The 22,025-nt window shown below is 44.5% G+C and overlaps 2 protein-coding genes and 2 long non-coding RNA genes across 5 annotated transcripts in view; 3 read left to right on the top strand and 1 right to left on the bottom strand.

Moving 5' to 3' along the window:
- The first annotated feature begins 1,309 nt into the window (after positions 1-1,309).
- Positions 1,310-5,029, top strand: LOC141727656 (uncharacterized). 2 transcript variants are annotated; one of them, XR_012578641.1, is made up of 3 exons: positions 1,310-1,503; positions 1,611-1,692; positions 4,944-5,029. It is a non-coding gene; the product is annotated as an uncharacterized LOC141727656 (long non-coding RNA). The 2 variants fall into 2 exon arrangements; XR_012578642.1 differs by lacking the exon at positions 4,944-5,029 and adding an exon at positions 4,243-4,335.
- Positions 5,030-5,588: 559 nt separating this feature from the next.
- LOC141727654 (dnaJ homolog subfamily C member 27-like) lies at positions 5,589-8,801 on the top strand (the record flags this gene model as incomplete). The annotated part of the gene is made up of 2 exons (XM_074533920.1): positions 5,589-5,764; positions 8,517-8,801. Coding segments are annotated over 2 exons (309 nt in total), but the record flags the coding sequence as incomplete, so codon positions are not given.
- LOC141727657 (uncharacterized) lies at positions 6,606-7,778 on the bottom strand. Its single transcript, XR_012578643.1, has 2 exons — positions 7,396-7,778; positions 6,606-6,965 (listed from the first exon to the last, which is right to left on the bottom strand). It is a non-coding gene; the product is annotated as an uncharacterized LOC141727657 (long non-coding RNA).
- Positions 8,802-13,316: 4,515 nt separating the features above from the next.
- Positions 13,317-22,025, top strand: part of LOC141727655 (adenylate cyclase type 3-like) — a gene marked incomplete at its 3' end in the record, with an annotated part of 69,359 nt that continues 60,650 nt past the window's right edge. Inside the window, 1 exon segment of the mRNA XM_074533922.1 lies at positions 13,317-15,742. Coding sequence (XP_074390023.1) covers positions 15,056-15,742 — 687 coding nt within the window.

The raw sequence follows: 22,025 nt of genomic DNA, 5'->3' as shown, positions 1-22,025 counted from the left end.
AGACGCTTCAGGTGGGAATTGTCCAGGAATTCTGAGAATTCTGGGTGGGAATTCCCAAAAAATCTGGGAATTCTGGGAATTTTTTGGGTGGGAATTCTGGGAATTTTTGGGATTTTCCTGGGAATTCTGGGTGGGAATTCCAGGAGATGTTCCAGGTGGGAATTCTGGGAGAAGTTTTGGGTGGGAATTCCTGGAATTCCAGGAGATGTTCTAGGTGGGAATTCCCAAAAAATCTGGGAATTATGGGAATTTTTTGGGTGGAAATTCTGGGAATTTTTGGGGATTTTCCTGGGAATTCTGGGTGGGAATTCCGGGAATTTCTGGGTGGGAATTCTGGGTGGGAATTCCATGAGAGATGTTCCAGGTGGGAATTCCCAAAAAAATCTGGGAATTCTGGGAATTTTTGGGTGGGAATTCTGGGAATTTTTGGGATTTTCCTGGGAATTCTGGGTGGGAATTCTGGGAATTTCTGGGTGGGAATTCCGGGTGGGAATTCCCAAAAAAATCCGGGAATTCTGAGAATTTTTTGGTGGAAATTCTGGGAATTTTTGGGATTTTCCTGGGAATTCCGGGTGGGAATTCTGGGTGGGAATTCCAGGAGATGTTCCAGGTGGGAATTCCCAAAAAAATCCAGGAATTCTGGGAATTTTTGGGTGGGAATCCTGGGAATTTTTGGGATTCTCCTGGGAATTCTGGGTGGGAATTCTGGGTGGGAATTCCTTGGGAGATGTTCCAGGTGGGAATTTGGGAATTCTGGGAGATGCTTCAGGTGGGAATTGTCCCAGGAATTCTGAGAATTCTGGAAATTCCGGGTGGGAATTCTGGGTGGGAATCGCCTAAAAATCCAGAAATTCTGGGAATTTTTTGCGTGGAAATTCTGGGAATTTTTGGGATTTTCCTGGGAATTCTGGGTGGGAATTCTGGGAACTCTGGGTGGAAATTCCTTGGGAGATGTTCCAGGAGGGAATTCCCAAAAAATCCAGAAATTCTGGGAATTTTTGGGATTCTCCTGGGAATTCTGGGTGGGAATTCCTGGTGGGAATTCCCAAAAAAATCCGGGAATTCTGAGAATTTTTGGGTGGGAATTCTGGGAATTTTTGGGATTCTCTTGGGAATTCTGGGTGGAAATTCTGGGTGGGAATTCCAGGAGATGTTCCTGGTGGGAATTGCCAAAAAAATCTGGGAATTCTGGGAATTTTTGGGTGGAAATTCTAGGAATTTTTAGGATTTTCCTGGGAATTCTGGGTGGGAATTCTGGGTGGGAATTCTAGGTGGGAATTCCTTGGGAAATGTTCCTGGTGGGAATTCCCGGTGGGAATCCAGGAGATGTTCCAGGTGGGAAACCCCAAAAAAATCCGGGAATTCTGGGAATTTTTTGGGTGGGAGTTTTGGGGATTTTCCTGGGAATTGTGGGTGGGAATTCCGGGAATTTCTGGGTGGAAATTCTGGGTGGGAATTCCCTGAGAGATGGTCCAGGTTGGAATTCCTTGGGAGATGTTTCAGGTGGGAATTCCGGGAATTTTTTGGGTGGAAATTCTAGGAATTTTTGGGATTTCCCTGGGAATTGTGGGTGGGAATTCCGGGTGGGAATTCCATGAGAGATGTTCCAGGAGGGAATTCCCAAATATCCGAGCGGGAATTCTGGGTGGGAATTCCAAGGAATTCCAGGTGGGAATCCAGGAGATGTTCCAGGTGGGAAACACCAAAAAAATCCGGGAATTCCCTGGGAATTCTGGGTGGAAATTCCTGGTGGGAATTCCAGGAGATGTTCCAGGTGGGAATTCTGGGAAATCCGGGAATTTCCTGGGAATTCTGGGTGGGAATTCTGGGAATTTCTGGGTGGAAATTCCGGGTGGGAATTCCAGGAGATGTTCCAGGTGGGAAACCCCAAAAAAATCCGGGAATTCTGGGTGGAAAAATCCGGGAATTCCAGCTGGTGTTCCAGGTGGGAACTCCAGAAATTCTGGGTGGAAATTCCGGGAATTCTGGGAATTTTTGGGATTTTCCTGGGAATTCTGGGTGGGAATTGTGGGAATTCCTTGGGAGATGTTCGAGGTGGGGATTCCCAAAAAAATCCGGGAATTCCGGGAATTTTTTGGGTGGGAATCCTGGGAATTTTTGGGATTATCCTGGGAATTCTGGGTGGGAATTCCTTGGGAGATGTTCCAGGTGGGAATTCCCAAATATCCGAGTGGGAATTCTGGGTGGGAATTCCCAAAAAATCCAGAAATTCTGGGAATTTTTGGGGGGGAAATTCTGGGAATTTTTGGGATTCTCCTGGGAATTCTGGGTGGGAATTCCAGGAGATGTTCCTGGTTGGAATTCCCAAAAAATCCACGAATTCTGGGAATTTTTTGGGTGGAAATTCTAGGAATTTTTGGGATTTTCCTGGGAATTCTGGGTGGGAATTGTGGGTGGGAATTCCATGAGAGATGTTCCAGGTGGGAATTCCCAAAAAATCCAGGAATTCTGGGTGGAAAATCCGGGAATTCTGGAAATTTCCTGGGAATTCTGGCTGGTGTTCCAGGTGGGAATTCCAGGAATTCTGGGTGGAAATTCCGGCAATTCTGGGCTTTTCCTGGGAATTGCGGGTGGGATTTGGGGTGAGAATGATCCAGGAGATGTTTCTGGTTGGAATTCCCAAAAAAATCCAGGAATTCTGGGAATTTTTGGGTGAGAATTCTGTGAATTTTTGGGATTTTCCTGGGAATTGTGGGTGGGAATTCTGGGAATTTTGGGTGGAAATTCTGGGTGGGAATTCCAGGAGATGTTCCAGGTGGGAATTCCCAAAAAAATCCGGGAATTCTGGGAATTTTTGGGATTTTCCTGGGAATTCTGGGTGGGAATTCTGGGTGGAAATTCCTGGTGGGAATTCCAGGAGATGTTCCAGATGGGAAACCCCAGAAAATCCAGGAATTCCGGGAATTTTTTGGATGGGAATTCTGGGAATTTTTGGGATTCTTCTGGGAATTCTGGGTGGAAATTCCGGGAATTTCTGGGTGGAAATTCTGGGTGGGAATTCCCTGAGAGTTGGTCCAGGCTGGAATTCCTTGGGAGATGTTCCAGGTGGGAATTCCCAAATATCCGAGTGGGAATTCTGGGTGGGAATTCCAGGTGGGAATTCTGGGAGAAGTTTTGGGTAGGAATTCTTGGAATTCTGGGAGATATTCCAGGTGGGAAGGAAATCTGGGAATTCCTCAAAAATTCCTCAAAAATCCCCCCAGAAAATCTCCCCAAAATAAAAAAAAATAAATTAAAAAAATCCCCAAAAATCACAAGAAAATGCCCAAAAAAGAAAGGAAAAATCCCCCCAAAATACCCCCCAAAAAATCCCCCAAAAATACCCAGAAAATAAATTCCAAAAAAATCACCAAAAAAATAAAAAAAATTCCAAAATAATTTAAAAAAATCCCCCCAAAAAATCCCAAATAAATCGAAAAATTACCTAAAAAATCCCCAAAAATAGAAAAAAATACCTAAAAAATTCCCAAAAAATCCCCAAAAATACCCCAAAAATCCCAAAAAAATCCAAAAAAACCCCAAAGTTGTTGCTGATTCCACTGGAACGTTCCAGAACTTCTACTCGGCGCTGGTGGAGCTGTGTGAGAACGGGGGCAAGCGGCCGGCGGGCTCGGGGGGGCTCAGCTTCACCCGCGAGCAGGGCAATGCCCCCCAAAAATCCCAACAAACCCCAAAAATCCCCAACAAACCCCAAAAATCCCCAAAAAATCCCCCAAAATAATCCACAAAAAAATAAAAAATATCCTAAAAATTCCCAATAAAACCCGCAAAAAATAAAGAAAAAAATCCAAAAAAATCCCGAAAAAACTCAAAAAAAATCGAAAAAAACCCCTAAAAAATCCCCCAAAAATCCCCCCAAAATCCCCCAAATATCTAAAAAAATACCCAAATAATCCCAAAAAAATCCCCCAAAATTTCCAATAATTCCAAATAAAACCCTCCAAAAAATAATGGAAAAATCCCCAAAAATTCCCCAAAAATCGAAAAAAATACCTAAAAAATCCCCCAAAAAATCACAAAAAAAAAAAAAATCTCCCCCCAAAAATTCCCCCAAAAATCCAAAAAAATACCTAAAAAATCCCCAAAAAATCAGCAAAAAATAAAAAAAATATCACAAAAAAATCGAAAAAAATCCCCAAAAAATCCCCAAAAATCGCCAAAAAAATCCAAAAAAAATCCCCAAACTTGTTTATTATCTCTGATTCCTTTGGAACGTTCCAGAACTTCTACTCGGCGATCGTGGAGCTGTGTGAGAACGGGGGCAAGCGGCCGGCGGGCTCGGGGGGGCTCAGCTTCACCCGCGAGCAGGGCAATGCCCCCCAAAAATCCCCCCAAAATAATCCACAAAAAATACAAAAAAATCCCAAGAATTCCCAATATAACCCGCAAAAAAGAAAGAAAAAATCCAAAAAAATCCCAAGAAAATTTAAAAAAAATCCCCAAAAAATCCCAAAAGTTCCCAATGAAATGCCCCAAAAATAATGAAAAAATCCCAAAAAATCCCAATAAAACCGCCAAAAAATCCCCAAAAATTCCCAATAAAACCCCCTGAAAAATAATGAAAAAATCCCGCAAAAATCCCCAAAAATCACCAAAAAATCCGAAAAAAAATCTCAAAAAATCCCCAAAAAATCCCCCAAAAATCCCAAAAAAACCCCTAAAAATTCCCCCCCAAAAAACCCCCAAAAATCCCCATAAAAATCGAAAGAAATCCCAAAAAATTCCCAAAAAATCGCCAATAAAACCCCCAAAAAATCCCCCCAAAATTCCAAAAATTCCCAATAAAACCCCCCAAAAATACCCAAAAAATCGAAAAAAAATCCCAAAAAATCCCCAAAAAATCCCCCAAAAATTGAGAAAAAAATCCCAAAAAAATCCCAAAAACCCCAAAATTGTTGCTGATTTCCATTGGAACGTTCCAGAACTTCTACTCGGCGATCGTGGAGCTGTGTGAGAACGGGGGCAAGCGGCCGGCGGGCGCCTCAGGGCTCAGCTTCACCCGCGAGCAGGGCAATGCCCCCCAAAAATCCCAACAAACCCAAAAAGTCCCCCAAAAAATGCCCCCAAAATAATCCACAAAAAAATAAAAAATATCCTAAAAATTCCCAATAAAACCCGCAAAAAATAAAGAAAAAAATCCAAAAAAATCCCGAAAAAACTCAAAAAAAATCGAAAAAAACCCCTAAAAAATCCCCCAAAAATCCCCCCAAAATCCCCCAAATATCTAAAAAAATACCCAAATAATCCCAAAAAAATGCCCCAAAATTTCCAATAATTCCAAATAAAACCCTCCAAAAAATAATGGAAAAATCCCCAAAAATTCCCCAAAAATCGAAAAAAAACCCTAAAAAATCCCCCAAAAATCCCGAAAAAATCACAAAAAAAAAAAAAATCCTCCCAAAAAATTCCCCAAAAAATCCAAAAAAATACCTAAAAAATCCCCAAAAAATCAGCAAAAAATCAAAAAAAATTCACAAAAAAAATCCAAAAATATCCCCAAAAAATCCCCAAAAATCGCCAAAAAAATCCAAAAAAAATCCCCAAACTTGTTTATTATCTCTGTTTCCTTTGGAACGTTCCAGAACTTCTATTCTGCCATCGTGGAGCTGTGTGAGAACGGGGGCAAGCGGCCGGCGGGCGCCTCAGGGCTCAGTTTCACCCGCGAGCAGGCCGACGCCATCCGGAGGATCCGCGGCAGCAAAGACAGCTGGGACCTGCTGGGGCTCAAACCCGGCGCCTCCAGGTGCGGAAAATCGAATTTTTTATTTTTTATTATTTTTATTATTTTTATTATTCTTATTATTTTTAATTTTTATTTTATTTTATTTTTTATTTTATTTTTTTTATTTTACTTTTGATTTTATTTTGATTGTATCTTGATTTTATTTTTTATTTTATTTTGATTTTTTTTATTATTTTTAGCTTTATTTTACTTTTTATTTTTTATTTTATTTTTATTTTATTTTTACTTTATTTCTTATTTTATTTTTGTTTTATTTTTATTTTATTTTTGTTTAATTTTCTTTTTTTCTTTTTTCTTTTTATTTTATTTTATTTTTATTATTTTATTATTTTTATATTATTTTTTTCTTTTATTTTTTATTTTATTTGGTTTTTTTTCCCCAGGGAGGAGGTGACGCGCGCGTACCGGCGCCTGTCCGTGCTGCTGCACCCCTGAACCTAAAAATCTCATTATTTCACCCCAAAATCTCATTATTTCACCCCAGAATTCTGCGATTTTTCCCAAAATTTCGATATTTTTCCCAAAATCTCTATTTTTTTCCCTGTTTTAGGGAGGAGGTGACACGGGCCTACCGCCGCCTGGCCGTGCTGCTGCACCCCGACAAGTGCCTGGGCCCTGAACCCAAAATTCTCATTATTTCACCCCAAAACCTCAATATTTCCCCCAAAATTCCATATTTTCCCTCAGAATTCCACGATTTTTCCCAAAATTTCGATTTCTTCTGCATTTTAGGGAGGAAAACCTGAAATTCCTGCAGTAAAAAAATTGGAATTCATGAGGGAAAAGCCGAAATTGCTTCCAGAAAATCCCGGATTTCACCCCAAAATCCCATTATTTCACCCCAAAATTCCACATTTTCCCTCAGAATTTCACTATTTTTCCCAAAATCTGGATTTTTTTCCCCATTTTTGCAGGGAGGAGGTGACCCGGGCCTACCGGCGCCTGGCCGTGCTGCTGCACCCCGACAAGTGCCTGGGCCCTGAACCCAAAAATCACATTATTTCACCCCAAAACCTCAATATTTCCCCCCAAAATTCCACATTTCCCCTCAGAATTTCGATATTTTTCCCAAAATCTGGATTTTTTCCCCCATTTTTGCAGGGAGGAGGTGACACGGGCCTACCGCCGCCTGGCCGTGCTGCTGCACCCCGACAAGTGCCTGGGCCCTGAACCCAAAAATCTCATTATTTCACCCCAAAACCTCAATATTTCACCCAAAAACCTCAATATTTCCCCCCAAATTTCCACATTTCCCCTCAGAATTTCGATATTTTTCCCAAAATTTCGATTTTTTTCCCTGTTTTTAGGGAGGAAAACCTGAAATTCCTGCAGTAAAAACATCGGAATTCCTGAGGGAAAAGGTGAAATCCCTTCCAGAAAACCCCATATTTCCCTCAAGAATTCCCATGGAAACCCCAAAATTCCTGCCCCAAACCCTCAGAACTCCCATGGAAACCCCAGAATTTCGCTATTTTTCCCAAAATTTGGATTTTTTTCCCCATTTTTGCAGGGAGGAGGTGACCCGGGCCTACCGGCGCCTGGCCGTGCTGCTGCACCCCGACAAGTGCCTGGGCCCTGAACCCAAAAATCTCATTATTTCACCCCAAAATCTCATTATTTCACCCCAAAACCTCAATATTTCACCCCAAAATTCCATATTTCCCCTCAGAATTTCACAATTTTTCCCAAAATTTCGATATATTTCCCAAAATTTGGTGTTTTTTCCCTAGGGAGGAGGTGACACGGGCCTACCGGCGCCTGGCCGTGCTGCTGCACCCCGACAAGTGCCTGGGCCCTGAACCCAAAAATCGCATTATTTCACCCCAAAACCTCAATATTTCACCCCGAAATTCCATGTTTTCCCTCAGAATTTCAGGATTTTTTCCCAAAATTCCATATTTCCCCTCAGAATTTCGATATTTTTCCCAAAATTTCGATATTTTTCCCCGTTTTTCCAGGGAGGAGGTGACACGGGCCTACCGCCGCCTGGCCGTGCTGCTGCACCCCCGAACCCCAGAATTGCCATTATTTCACCCCAAAATCTCATTATTTCACCCCAAAATCTCAATATTTCACCCCAAAACCTCATTATTTCCCCCCAAAATTCCATATTTTCCCTCAGAATTCCACGATTTTTCCCAAAATTTCGATTTTTTTCCAAGTTTTTAGGGAGGAAAACCTGAAATTCCTGCAGGAAAAAAATCGGAATTCCTGAGGGAAAAGCCGAAATTCCTTCCAGAAAAACCCGGATTTCACCCCAAAATCTCAATATTTCATCCCAAAATTCCATATTTCACCTCAGAATTTCACGATTTTTCCCAAAATCTCTATTTTTTTCCCCAGGGAGGAGGTGACACGGGCCTACCGCCGCCTGGCCGTGCTGCTGCACCCCGACAAGTGCCTGGGCCCTGAACCCAAAAATCTCAATATTTCACCCCAAAACCTCAATATTTCACCCCAAAATTCCATATTTTCCCTCAGAATTTCAGGATTTTTTCCCAAAATTGCATATTTTCCCTCAGAATTTCGATATTTTTCCCAAAATTTGGTTTTTTTCCCCAGGGAGGAGGTGACGCGGGCCTACCGCCGCCTGGCCGTGCTGCTGCACCCCCGAACCCCAAAATCTCATTATTTCACCCCAAAACCTCATTATTTCCCCCCAAAATTCCATATTTCCCCTCAGAATTTCACGATTTTTCCCAAAATTTCGCTATTTTTCCCAAAATTTCGATATTTTTCCCCGTTTTTGCAGGGAGGAGGTGACGCGGGCCTACCGCCGCCTGGCCGTGCTGCTGCACCCCGACAAGTGCGTCGCCCCCGGCTCCGAGGACGCCTTCAAGGCCGTGGTCAACGCCCGAACCGCGCTGCTCAAAAACATCAAATAAACCCCAAAAATCCCCCAATTTACACCCAAAAATTCCCAAATTTCTGTCTCCGGGATCGGATCCGCTTCGGGGAGGAGAGGGGATGCAAAATTAACGGGATTTGGGGGGTTTATTCCCGGTTTTTTCAGTGTTATTCCCGCTTTTCTGTGAGTTATTCCCAGTTTTTGTGTTATTCCCGTTTTTCAGATGTTTCTTTCCATTTTTTTCGAGATTTATTCCCATTTTCCTATGAGTTATTCCCATTTTTTCGGGTTTTATTCCCATTTTCCTGTGAGTTATTCCCATTTTTTGGGGTTTTATTCCCATTTTTCTATGAGTTATTCCCAATTTTCTGGTAATTAATCCCATTTATTTCAGTGTTATTCCCATTTTTCTGTGAGTTATTCCCAATTTTTCTGAGTGTTAGTCCCATTTTTTGGGATTTTATTCCCATTTTTCCATGAGTTATTCCCAATTTTCCATTAATTATTCCCATTTTTCCCAGGATTATTCCCATTTTTCTATGAGTTATTCCCAGTTTTTGGGGTTCTATTCCCATTTTTCTGAGTTATTCCCATTTTTCTATGAGTTATTCCCATTTTTTGGGGTTTTATTCCCATTTTTCTATGAGTTATTCCCAATTTTCTGGTAATTAATTCCATTTATTTCAGTGTTATTCCCATTTTTGCAGGTTTTATTCCCAATTTTCTGTAAGTTATCCCCAGTTTTTCTGAGTGTTATTCCCATTTTTTTTGAGGTTTATTCCCAGTTTTCTATCAATTATTCCCATTTTCCTGTGAGTTATTCCCATTTTTTGGGGTTTTATTCCCATTTTTCTATGAGTTATTCCCAATTTTCTGGTATTTATTTCCAGTTTTCTGAGATTTATTCCCATTTTCCTCAGTGTTATTCCCATTTTTCTATCAGTTATTCCCACTTTTCTGGTAATTAATTCCATTTATTTGAGTGTTATTCCCATTTTTTTGTGGTTTTATTCCCATTTTTTATGAGTTATTCCCATTTTTCTGTTATTCCCATTTTTCCGTTATTCCCATTTTTCCGAGATTTATTCCCATTTTTCTATCAGTTATTCCCAATTTTCCGTTAATTATTCCCATTTTTCCCATGGTTTATTCCCATTTTTTCAGGGTTTATTCCCAATTTTCTGATGGTTATTCCCATTTTTCTATGAGTTATTCCCATTTTTCTGGGATTATTCCCATTTTTCTGTGATTTATTCCCATTTTTCCAAGAATTATTCCCAATTTTCCATGAATTATTCCCAAATATTTGAAAATTATTCCCATTTTTTTCCAGGATTTTCCCCCATTTTTCCCAGATTATTTCCATTTTTCTGAGTGTTTTTCCCATTTTTCCCAGATTATTCCCAATTTTTTGGAGTGTTTTTCCCAATTTCCTGGGGTTTATTCCCAATTTTCCAGGGTGTCCTAGGTTGCAGTATTTATTGTAAATAAAGATGTATTAATGTTATTTAAATTAAATTAAATTAAATTACATGGAATGAAATTAAATTAAATGAAATTAAATGGAATTGCATCACATTAAATTAAATTGAAACGAAATTAAATTAAATTAAAACAAAATTAAATGGAATTAAATGGAATTAAATTAAATTAAATGGAATGGAATTAAATTAAATTAAATGGAATTAAATTATTGTAATATAATATTAATATAATAATGCTAACGATATTAATATTAATATTAATGTAAATATTAATATTAATATTAATGTTACATCAGTATTAATATTAATATAGTGCTAGCATTATTCTATTAATGATAATATTAATATTAATATTATAACAATATTAATATTAATATTTTATTAGTATCGATATTAATATTGATATGATATTAAAATATTACATTTTAATTAAATTAAATCATTATAATTTTCAAATTAAGGGGCTCTCGGGCAAAAACAAAAATTAAAAATTGTGAATATTTATTATGGAAGAAAATAAAAATAAAAATAATTAAAAACCAACGCTTGTGACATTTATTTATTTATATTTTTAGAATTTTAAAATCAATTTTTGGGGTGAACTTTGGGGATTTTTGGGGTGAAATTTGGGGGTTTTGGGGTGAGATTTGAGGGATTTTGGGGAAGATTTTGGGGAGAAATTTGGGGTGAAATTTGGGGAATTTGGGATTTTTGGGGGGTGATTGGGGAGATTTGGGGACTTTTGGGATTTTTGGGGAGATTTTGGGGTTTTGGGGGAATTTGGGGTGAAATTTGGGGGGTTTGGGTTGAAATTTTGGGGGATTTTGGGTGAGATTTGAGGGTTTTTGGGGAAGATTTTGGGGAGAAATTTGGGGTGAAATTTGGGGAATTTGGGATTTTTGGGGTGCGATTGGGGAGATTTGGGGATTTTTGGGATTTTTGGGGGATTTTTGTGGAGATTTTGGGGTTTTGGGGGAATTTGGGGTCAAATTTTGGGGGATTTTGGGTGAGATTTGAGGGATTTTTGGGGAAAGATTTTGGGGAGAAATTTGGGGGATTTGGGGTCAAATTTGGGGTTTTGGGGAGAAATTTCCGGGTTTGGGGTGAGATTTGGGGAATTCGGGTGAAATTTGGGATTTTGGGGAGATTTGGTGAAATTTGGGGTGAAATTTTGGGGGGTTTGGGTTGAAATTTTGGGGGATTTTGGGGGAGATTTGAGGGATTTTTGGGGAAAATTTTGGGGAGAAATTTGGGGGATTTGGGGTCAAATTTGGGGGATTTGGGGATTTTGGGATTTGGGGAAATTTGGGGTGAAATTTGGGGATTTTGGGTGAAATTTGGGGGGATTTTGGGTAAAATTTGGGGGGTTTTGGGGTGGAATTTGGGGTGAAATGTGGGAAAATTGGGGGGAGATTTTGGGGTTTGGGGATTTTGGGATTTTGGGGAATTTGGGGAAATTTGGGGTCAAATTTGGGGTGAAATTTGGGGGATTTGGGATTTTTGGGGGCAATTGGGGAGATTTGGGGGATTATGGGATTTTTGGGGATTTTTTGGGATTTTTGGGGAAGATTTTGTGGATTTTTGGGGAAATTTGGGGCAAAATTTTGGGTCAGATTTGAGGGATTTTTGGGGGAAGATTTTGGGGAGAAATTTGGGGGATTTGGGGTCAAATTTGGGGGATTTTGGGGAGAGATTTCCGGGTTTGGGGTGAGATTTGGGGAATTCAGGTGAAATTTGGGATTTTGGGGAGATTTGAGGAGGTTTGGGGTGAAATTTGGGGGATTTTGGGGTGAAATTTTGGGGGATTTTGGGGTCAGATTTGGGATTTTGGGGTGAGATTTGGGGGTTTGGGGGATTCTGAGAGAGATTTGCAGGGTTTGGGGAGAAAATTGGGATTTTGGGGTTTTTGGGGGGATTTGGGGTGAAATTTGGGGGATTTGGGATTTTGGGATATTTGGGGGGTTTGGGGTGAGATTTTGGGGTTTGGGAGTTTGGGGTTTTTGGGGAGATTTTGGGGGATTTTTTGGGATTTTATTGGGGGGGATTTTTTGAATTGTTTTTTGGTTTTGGGGCATTTTTATGAGATTTTTTTTTGAGATTTTTCTAGGATTTTTGGCGGGGTTTTTTTGGGGTTTTTTTGCGATTTTTTGACGATCTTGGGGAGCCTTTTTAGGAATTTTTTTTTTAAATTTTTGGGGGGAATTGGGGTTTTTTTTGGAATGTTTTGGGGGGTTTTTGTGGTTTTTTTTTTTTTTTTTTTTTTTTCTTTTTTTTCTTTTTTTTGGGGGGGGAATTTGGGTGGGGTTTTTTTTTGGTGGTTTTTTTTAAATTTTTTTTTATTTTTCTGATTTTTTTCGGTTTTTCTCCCCATGTCGGCAAATTCCCTCAAAAAAATCCCTTCCCGTTCTTTTTCCATCCCATATTTTATTTATTTTATTTTATTTTATTTTATTTTATTTTATTTTTATCTTATTTTATTTTTATTTTTATTTTATTTTATTTTTCTTTTCTTTTCTTTTCTTTTCTTTTCTTTTCTTTTCTTTTCTTTTCTTTTCTTTTTATTTTATTTTATTTATTTCTATTTTTATTTTATTTTTATTCTATTTTATTTTATTTTTCTTTTCTTTTCTTTTCTTTTCTTTTCTTTTCTTTTCTTTTCTTTTCTTTTCTTTTCTTTTCTTTTATTTTTATTTTATTTTATTTTTATTTTATTTTTTTATTTTTATTTTTTATTTTATTTTATTTTTATTATTTTATTGTATTTTTATTATTTTATTTTATTTTATTTTAATTTTATTTTATTTTATTTTATTTTATTTATTTATTTTATTTTATTTTTATTTTATTTATTTTATTTATTTTATTTATTTTATTTAACTTTATTTCATTTTTATTTTATTTCATTTTATTTCATTTTCCCCCGGTTTTTTGCGGGATTTCCCGATTTTTTTTGCGTTTTTTCCCAATTTTTTGCGTTTTTCCCGATTTTTTCCCGGTTTTTTTTTTGTGTTTGCGGCCGCCGGCGGGATCTCGGGAAGGAGGAGCAGGGGAGGCATCGCGACATCTCTGGGGCAGAGCTGGGAAAGCTGGGAAAAAAAACACCCAGAATCGGCCGGGAAAACACCGGGAAAAAACCGGGAAAAATCCGGGATAAAACCGGGAAAAAACCTGGAAAAAACCGGGAAAAAACCGGGAAAAAACCTGGAAAAAAACGGGAAAAAAACGGGAAAAAAATCCGGGAGAAAATCCAGGAATCGGCGGGGAAGGAGCCGAGATCCGGCCGGGAAGGAAATTCAGGAATCAGCCGGGAATTGACCGGGAAGAAATTCCGGGAATTAAAGGGGAAGGAGCCGGGAATTGACCGGGTAGGAATTTCGGGAATCGGCCGGGAAAGGAGCGGGAAAAATCCGGGAAAAATCCGGGAAAAATCCGGGAATCGGCGGGGAAGAAACCGGGATTCGGCCGGGAATTGATCGGGAAGGAATTTCGGGAATCAGCCGGGAAAAAAAAACGGGAAAAAAACCGGGAAAGGATTTTGGGAATCAACCGGGAAGGAGCCGGAATTTGGCCGGGATTCCACCGGGATTCAGCCGGGAAGGAACCGGGAATTGACCGGGAAGGAATTTCGGGAATCAGCCGGGAAGGACCCGGGAAAGGACTTTGGGAATCAGCCGGGATTCAGCCGGGAAGGAATTTCGGGAATCAGCCGGGATTCGGGGAGGATTCGCCCGGGATTCAGCCGGGAATTGACCGGGAAGGAATTTCGGGAATCAGCCGGGATTCAGCCGGGAAGGATCGGGAATTGACCGGGAAGGAATTTCGGGATTCAGCCGGGAAGAAACCGGGAATTAATTCCGGGAATCAGCCGGGAAGAAACCGGGAAAGGACTTTGGGAATCAGCCGGGAATTGGCCGGGAATTGGCCGGGAAGGAATTTCGGGAATCAGCCGGGATTCGGGGAGGATTCGCCCGGGATTCAGCCGGGAATTGACCGGGAAGGAATTTCGGGAATCAGCCGGGAATCAGCCGGGAAGGACCGGGAATTAATTCCGGGAATCAGCCGGGAAGAAACCGGGAAAGGACTTTGGGAATCAGCCGGGATTCAGCGGGAAGGACCGGGAATTAATTCTGGGAATCAGCCAGGAAGAAACCGGGAAAGGATTTTGGGAATCGGCCGGGATTCAGCGGGAAGGACCGGGAATTAATTCCGGGAATCAGCCGGGAATCGGCCGGGAATCAGCCGGGAAGAAACCGGGAAAGGACTTTGGGAATCAGCCGGGATTCAGCGGGAAGGACCGGGAATTAATTCTGGGAATCAGCCGGGAATCGGCCGGGATTCAGCCGGGAAGAAACCGGGAAAGGACTTTGGGAATCGGCCGGGATTCAGCGGGAAGGACCGGGAATTAATTCCGGGAATCAGCCGGGAATCGGCCGGGAATCAGCCGGGAAGAAACCGGGAAAGGACTTTGGGAATCAGCCGGGATTCAGCGGGAAGGACCGGGAATTAATTCTGGGAATCAGCCGGGAATCGGCCGGGATTCAGCCGGGAAGAAACCGGGAAAGGACTTTGGGAATCGGCCGGGATTCAGCCGGGAAGGACCGGGAATTAATTCCGGGAATCAGCCGGGAAGAAACCGGGAAAGGACTTTGGGAATCGGCCGGGATTCAGCCGGGAAGGACCCGGGAATTGACCGGGAAGGAATTTCGGGAATCAGCCGGGAATTAGCCGGGAATTGACCGGGAATTAATTTCGGGAATCAGCCGGGAATTAGCCGGCAATTGACCGGGAAGGAATTCCAGGAATCCCACCCTCCCAAACTCCCCAAACCCCCGCATTTCCCCCGGACCGCAGCATCCTCCAAACCCCTGCCCGGCCATGCCGCGCTGAGCATCCCTCCTCAAAAAAAAACCCAAAAAAACCCCCAAAATCCCAGGAATTCTCCCCAAATCCCCATCAACCATGCCCAGGAACCGCGCCTTCTCGGAGCCCGAATTCTCAGCCGAATTCTCGGCCGATTACTCGCTGAGCTTCCCCTCGGATCCCGACGGGAGCGCGCTCCGCCGCCGCCGCTCCTCCCGCGAATCCCCGCGGGCGCCGTGCCCGTGCCTGCCGCGCTCCCGCCGCTTCTCCTTCTCTCCGGAATCCCTGGAAAAGCTCTACCAGACCTATTTCCGCCGCCAGCGCCACGAAACCCTGCTGGTCCTCGTCGTCTTCTCGGCCCTCTTCGACCTCTACATCCTCGGGATGTGCGCGGCGTTTTCCCGCTTGGAAAAGCTGCTCCCGGCTCTGGCCGCCCTCGGCGGGTTGGTGGCGCACGGGGCGATTTTCCTGCTGCTGAAATCGCGCGTTCTCCCCGAGGATTTTTCCCAGAAATTCCTTCCCTGCGGGCTCTGGGCGCTGACGGTGGCTCAGCTGTGGGGTTTGCTGGGCTGGGAGTTGCGGAGGAGTTTGGCGGAGCCGGTGGACACGGCGGGCTGGCAGGCGTTCTTCGCCTTCTCCTGCTTCCTGACGCTGCCGCTGCGCCTGGCGCGGATCCTGGGGCTGGCGGCCGCGTCCTGCGGCGGGCACGCCCTCGTCCTGGGCATCGTGGAGTTCCAGAGGGGGAGCCGCGGGGAGAGCGTGGATCGAGGGGAGGTGGCCAGGCAGGTGCGGGAACGGGGCGGGAATGGGGCGGGAATTCCGTGGATCGAGGGGAGGTGGCCAGGCAGGTGCGGGAATGGGGCGGGAATTGTGGAAAAGGGATGGGAATGGGGTGGGAATTCCATGGATTGAGGGGAGGTGGCCAGGCAGGTGCGGGAATGGGGCGGGAATGGGGTGGGAATGGGGTGGGAATGGGGTGAGAATTCCATGAATTGAGGGGAGGTGGCCAGGCAGGTGCGGGAACGGGGCGGGAATTGTGGAAAAGTGATGGGAATGGGGTGGGAAAGTTGGGAACGGGGTGGGAATTCCATGGATCGAGGGGTCTGGCAGGTGGAGGAATGGGGGCAGGAATGGGCTGGGAATGGGGTGGGAATGGACAGCGAATGGGGCAGGAATGGGCAGGGATTAGGTGGGAATGGGAACTGGGAATGGGGTGGGAATGAGGACTGGGAATGGTGGGAATTCCATGGATGGAGGTGTCAGGCAGGTGCGGGAATGGTGAAAAAGTGATGGGAATGGACCAGGAATGGGGACTGGGAATGGGGTGGGAATTCCATGGATCGAGGGGTTCAGGCCAGGCAGGTGCAGGAATGGGCTGGGAATGGTGGGAATGGGATGGGAATGGAATGGGAATGGGGTGGGAATTCCATGGATGGAGGGGTTCAGGCCAGGCAGGTGCGGGAATGGGGCAGGAATGGTGGGAATGGGAACTGGGAATGGGGTGGGAATGGACAGGAATGGAACAGGAATGAGGTGGGAATGGGAACTGGGAATGGGGTGGGAAAGGGGTCAGGGAATGGGGTGGGAATTCCATGGATTGAGGGGTTCTGGCCAGGCAGGTGCAGGAATGGGGCGGGAATGGGCTGGGAATGGTGGGAATGGGATGGGAATGGTGGGAATGGGGTGGGAATGGGGAGTGGGAATGGTGGGAATGGAAAGAGAATGGAATGGGAATGGACAGGGAATGGGGACTGGGAATGGAATGGGAATGGTGGGAATTGGTCAGGGAATGGGTTGGGAATGCTGGGAATGGGGCAGGGAATTGGGGAAAAGGGATGGGAATGGACAAGGAATGGGATGGGAATGGACCAGGAATGAGGACTGGAAATGGGGTGGGAATTCCATGGATGGAGGGGTTCAGGCCAGGCAGGTGCGGGAATGGGGCAGGAATGGTCAGGGAATGGGATGGGAATGGTGGGAATGGGATGGGAATGGAGCAGGAATGGGGTGGGAATGGAAAGAGAATGGAATGGGAATGGACAGGGACTGGACTGGGAATGGGGTGGGAATGGGGTGGGAATGGGGACTGGGAATGGGTTCAGGGAATAGGGACTGGGAATGGTGGGAATTCCATGGATGGAGGGGTTCAGGCCAGGCAGGTGCGGGAATGGAGCAGGAATGGGCTGGGAATGAAAAGGGAATGGAGTGGGAATTCCATGGATGGAGGCTCCGGCAGGTGCGGGAATGGGGATGAGAATGGTGGGAATGGGGTGGGAATTCCATGGATCGAGTGGTTCTGGCCAGGCAGGTGCAGGAATGGAACAGGAATGGACAGGGAATGGGGTGGGAATAGGATTTGGAGTTTTTCCCAGGATTTGGGATTCTGGATCAGGGCTTTTCCTGCAGGATTTGGGAACTGGGATCTCCTCGGTGTTGGAGCTTTTCCCGCAGGATTTTGGGATTTGGGATCGGAGTTTTCCCCACAGGATTTGGGATCTGGGATCTCCTCTATGCTGGAGCTTTTCCTGCAGAATTTTGGGATTTGGGATCGGAGTTTTTCCCACAGGATTTGGGATTCAGGGTTTGAGCTTTTTCCCCAAAAATTTGGGACCTGGGATTGGAGTTTTTCCTGCAGAATTCAGGATCCTGGATTGGAGATTTTCCCACAGAATTTGGGATTGGATTTTTTCCCACAGGATTTGGGATCAGGGATCTCCTCTATGTTGGGGCTTTTCCTGCAGAATTTGGGATTCAGGGTTTGAGCTTTTTCCCCAGAATTTGGGACCTGGGATTGGAGTTTTTCCTGCAGAATTTGGGATTTGGGATTGGAGATTTTCCCACAGAATTTGGGATTTGGGATCGGAGATTTTCCCACAGGATTTGGGATCTGGGATCTCCTCCATGTTGGGGCTTTTCCCACGGAATTTGGGATCTGGATCAGAACTTTTCCCACAGAATATTTGGGATTCGGGATTGGTCCTTTTCCTGCAGGATTTGGGATTGGAGATTTTCCTGCAGGATTTGGGATCAGGATTGGAGATTTTCCCACAGAATTTGGGACCTGGGATTGGAGTTTTTCCTGCAGAATTCAGGATCCTGGATTGGAGATTTTCCCACAGAATTTGGGACCTGGGATTGGAGTTTTACTGCAGAATTTTGGGATTTGGGATAGGAGATTTTCCCACAGAATTTGGGATTCAGGGTTTGAGCTTTTCCCCCAAAATTTGGGACCTGGGATTGGAGTTTTTTCCTGCAGAATTCAGGATCCTGGATTGGAGATTTTCCCACAGAATTTGGGATTTGGGATCGGAGTTTTTCCCACAGGATTTGGGATCTGGGATCTCCTCCATGTTGGGGCTTTTCCCACGGAATTTGGGATCTGGATCAGAACTTTTCCCGCAAAATATTTGGGATTCAGGATCGGTCCTTTTCCTGCAGGATTTGGGATTTGGGATTGGAGATTTTCCTGCAGGATTTGGGATCTGGGATTGGAGTTTTTCCCACAGAATTTGGGACCTGGGATTGGAGTTTTACTGCAGAATTTCGGGATTTGGGATCAGAACTTCTCCCACAGGATTTGGGATTTGAGATCGGAGTTTTTCCCACAGGATTTGGGATCCGGGATCTCCTCCATGTTGGGGCTTTTCCCACGGAATTTGGGATCTGGATCAGAACTTTTCCCGCAAAATATTTGGGATTCAGGATTGGTCCTTTTCCTGCAGAATTTGGGATTCAGGATTGGAGATTTTCCCAGAGAATTTTGGGATTTGGGATCAGAGCTTCTCCCACAGGATTTGGCATTTGGGATTGGAGTTTTTCCCACAGGATTTGGGATCTGGATCAGAACTTTTCCCGCAAAATATTTGGGATTCAGGATTGGTCCTTTTCCTGCAGAATTTGGGATTTGGGATTGGAGTTTTTTCCCACAGAATTTGGGATTCAGGGTTTGAGCTTTTTCCCCAGAATTTGGGACCTGGGATTGGAGTTTTACTGCAGAATTTTGGGATTTGGGATTGGAGATTTTCCCATGAATTTGGGATTCAGGGTTTGAGCTTTTTCCCCAGAATCTGGGATGTGAAATTGGAGATTTTCTGCAGAATTCAGGACCCTGGATTGGAGATTTTCCCACAGAATTTTGGGATTTGGGATCTGAGGTTTTCCCGCAGGATTTGGGATTTGGGATCGGAGTTTTTCCCGCAGAATTTGGGATTCAGGGTTTGAGCTTTTTCCACAGAATTTGGGACCTGGGATTGGAGTTTTTCCTGCAGAATTCAGGATCCTGGATTGGAGATTTTCCCACAGAATTTGGGATTTGGGATGGGAGTTTTTCCACAGGATTTGGGATCTGGGATCTCATCCAGGCTGGAGCTTTTCCCACGGAATTTGGGATCTGGATCAGAACTTTTCCCACAGAATTTTTGGGATTCAGGATCGGTCCTTTTCCTGCAGGATTTGGGATTTGGGATTGGAGCTTTTCCTGCAGGATTTGGGATTCAGGATTGGAGATTTTCCCACAGAATATTGGGATTTGGGATCGGAGCTTCTCCACAGGATTTGGGATCTGGGATTGGAGGTTTTCCCACAGAATTTTGGGATTTGGGATCAGAGCTTTTCCCACAGAATTTGGGATTTGGGATTGGAGATTTTTTTCCTACAGAATTTTGGGATTTGGGATCAGAGCTTTTCCCACAGAAATTGGGATTTGGGGCTGTCTCTGTGGTGGAGTTTTTCCCGCAGAATTTGGGATTTGGGATCAGAGCTTTTCTCACAAAATTTGGGATCTGGGAAGTGTTTTGGATCTCGGGAGACATCCGGAGAGATTTGTTTTTTGGGGATGAGACTCCCGGAAGGGCAGCAGGAATGGGATGGGTGAGAGGATTCCCGGGATTTTCAGAATTCCCTGGATTTTCAGGATTCCAATCCATGGGAACAGGACCCAATCCATAGGGACAGGATCCAATCCATGGGATGAGGATCCAACCCAAGGGTGGGATCCATCCCATGGATCTGGATCAATCCTGTGGGATCAGGATGCAATCCGTGGGATCAGGACCCAATCCATGGAGTCAGAATTTGATCCTTGGGGTCGGGATCCAATCCTTGGGATCAAGATCCAACCAATGGGATCAGGAGCCAGCCAATGGGATCAGAATTGAATCCATGGGAACGGGATCCAATGGGAACAAGATCCTTGGGAACAGAATTTAATCCATGGGATCAGGACCCAACCCAATGGGATCAGGATCCAATCCATGGGAATGGGAACAAATCCATGGGGACAGGACACAATCCAAGGATGGGATCCATCCCATGGATCTGGATCAATCCTGTGGGATCAGGATGCAATCCATGGAACTGGGATCCAATCAATGGAACTGGATCAATCCTGTGGGATCCGGACCCAATCCATGGAGTCAGAATTTGATCCTTGGGGACAGGATCCAATCCATGGGGTCAGGATCCAATCCATGGGGTCAGGATCCAGTCTGGGGGTCAGGACCCAATCCATAGGAACTGAATCCAATCCATAGGGTCAGAATCCAATCCATGGAATCAGGACCCAATCCATGGGAATGGGATCCAATCCATGGGATCAGGATCCAGTCCATGGGAATGGGAACAAATCCATGGGGACAGGACACAATCCAAGGATGGGATCCCTCCCATGGACCTGGATCAATCCTGTGGGATCAGGATGCAATCCATGGGATCTGGACATAATCCAAGGGATCAGGATGCAATCCATGGAACTGGGATCCAATCAATGGAACTGGATAAATCCTGGGGGATCCGGATCCAATCCATGAGAATGGGATTCAATCCATAAGGTCAGGATCCAATCCATGGGGTCAGGATCCAATCCATGGGGTCAGGACCCAATCCATGGGAACGGGATCCAATCCATGGGAACGGGATCCAATGGGAACACGATCCTTGGGAACAGAATTTGATCCATGGGATCAGGACCCGACCCAATGGGATCAAGGCCCAGCCAATGGGATCAGGATCAATCCTGTGGGATCAGGACCCAATCCATGGAATCGGGATCCAATCCATGGGGTCAGGATCCAATCCATGGGACCAGGATCCAATCCATGGAATTGGGATCCAATCAATGGAACTGGATCAATCCTGGGGGATCAGGACCAATCCCATGGGATCAGGGCCCAATCCATGGGGTCAGGATCCAATCCATGAGAATGGGATCCAATCCATGGGGTCAGGATCCAATCCATGGGGTCGGGACCCAATCCATGGGAATGGGAACAAATCCATGGGGACAGGACACAATCCAAGGATGGGATCCCTCCCATGGACCTGGGTCAATCCTGGGGGATCCAGGATCCAATCCATGAGAATGGGATTCAATCCATAAGGTCAGGATCCAATCCATGGGGTCAGGACCCAATCCATGGGCTCAGGATCCAATCCATGGGGACAGGATCCAATCCATGGGATCAGGATCCAATACTTGAGATCAGGATCCAACCAATGGGATCAGGAGCCAGCCAATGGGATCAGGATCCAATCCATGGGAACGGGATCCAATGGGAACACAATCCTTGGGAACCGAATTTAATCCATGGGATCAGGACCCAACCCAATGGGATCAGGACCCAACCCAATGGGATCAGGATCCAATCCATGAGAATGGGATTCAATCCCGTGGGATCAGGACCAATCCCATGGGATCAGGACCCAATCCATGGGAATGGGAACAAATCCATGGGGACAGGACACAATCCAAGGATGGGATCCCTCCCATGGATCTGAATCAATTCTGTGGGATCAGGATCCAATCCATGGGATCAGGAGCCAGCCAATGGGATCAGGATCCAATCCATGGGAACGGGATCCAATGGGAACAAGATCCTTGGGAACAGAATTTAATCCATGGGATCAGGACCCAACCCAATGGGATCAAGGCCCAGCCAATGGGATCAGGATCAATCCCGTGGGATCGTGACCAATCCAGGAAGTCAATTCCCAATCCCATGGGATCAGGACCCAATCCAGGGGGTCAGGATCCAATCCATGGGATCCAATCCAATCCATGGGATCAGGACCC

Source organism: Zonotrichia albicollis, unplaced genomic scaffold, assembly GCF_047830755.1.
Source record: "Zonotrichia albicollis isolate bZonAlb1 unplaced genomic scaffold, bZonAlb1.hap1 Scaffold_166, whole genome shotgun sequence".
Lineage (NCBI taxonomy): Eukaryota > Metazoa > Chordata > Aves > Passeriformes > Passerellidae > Zonotrichia > Zonotrichia albicollis.
This window is presented reverse-complemented; position numbering and strand designations above follow the sequence as displayed.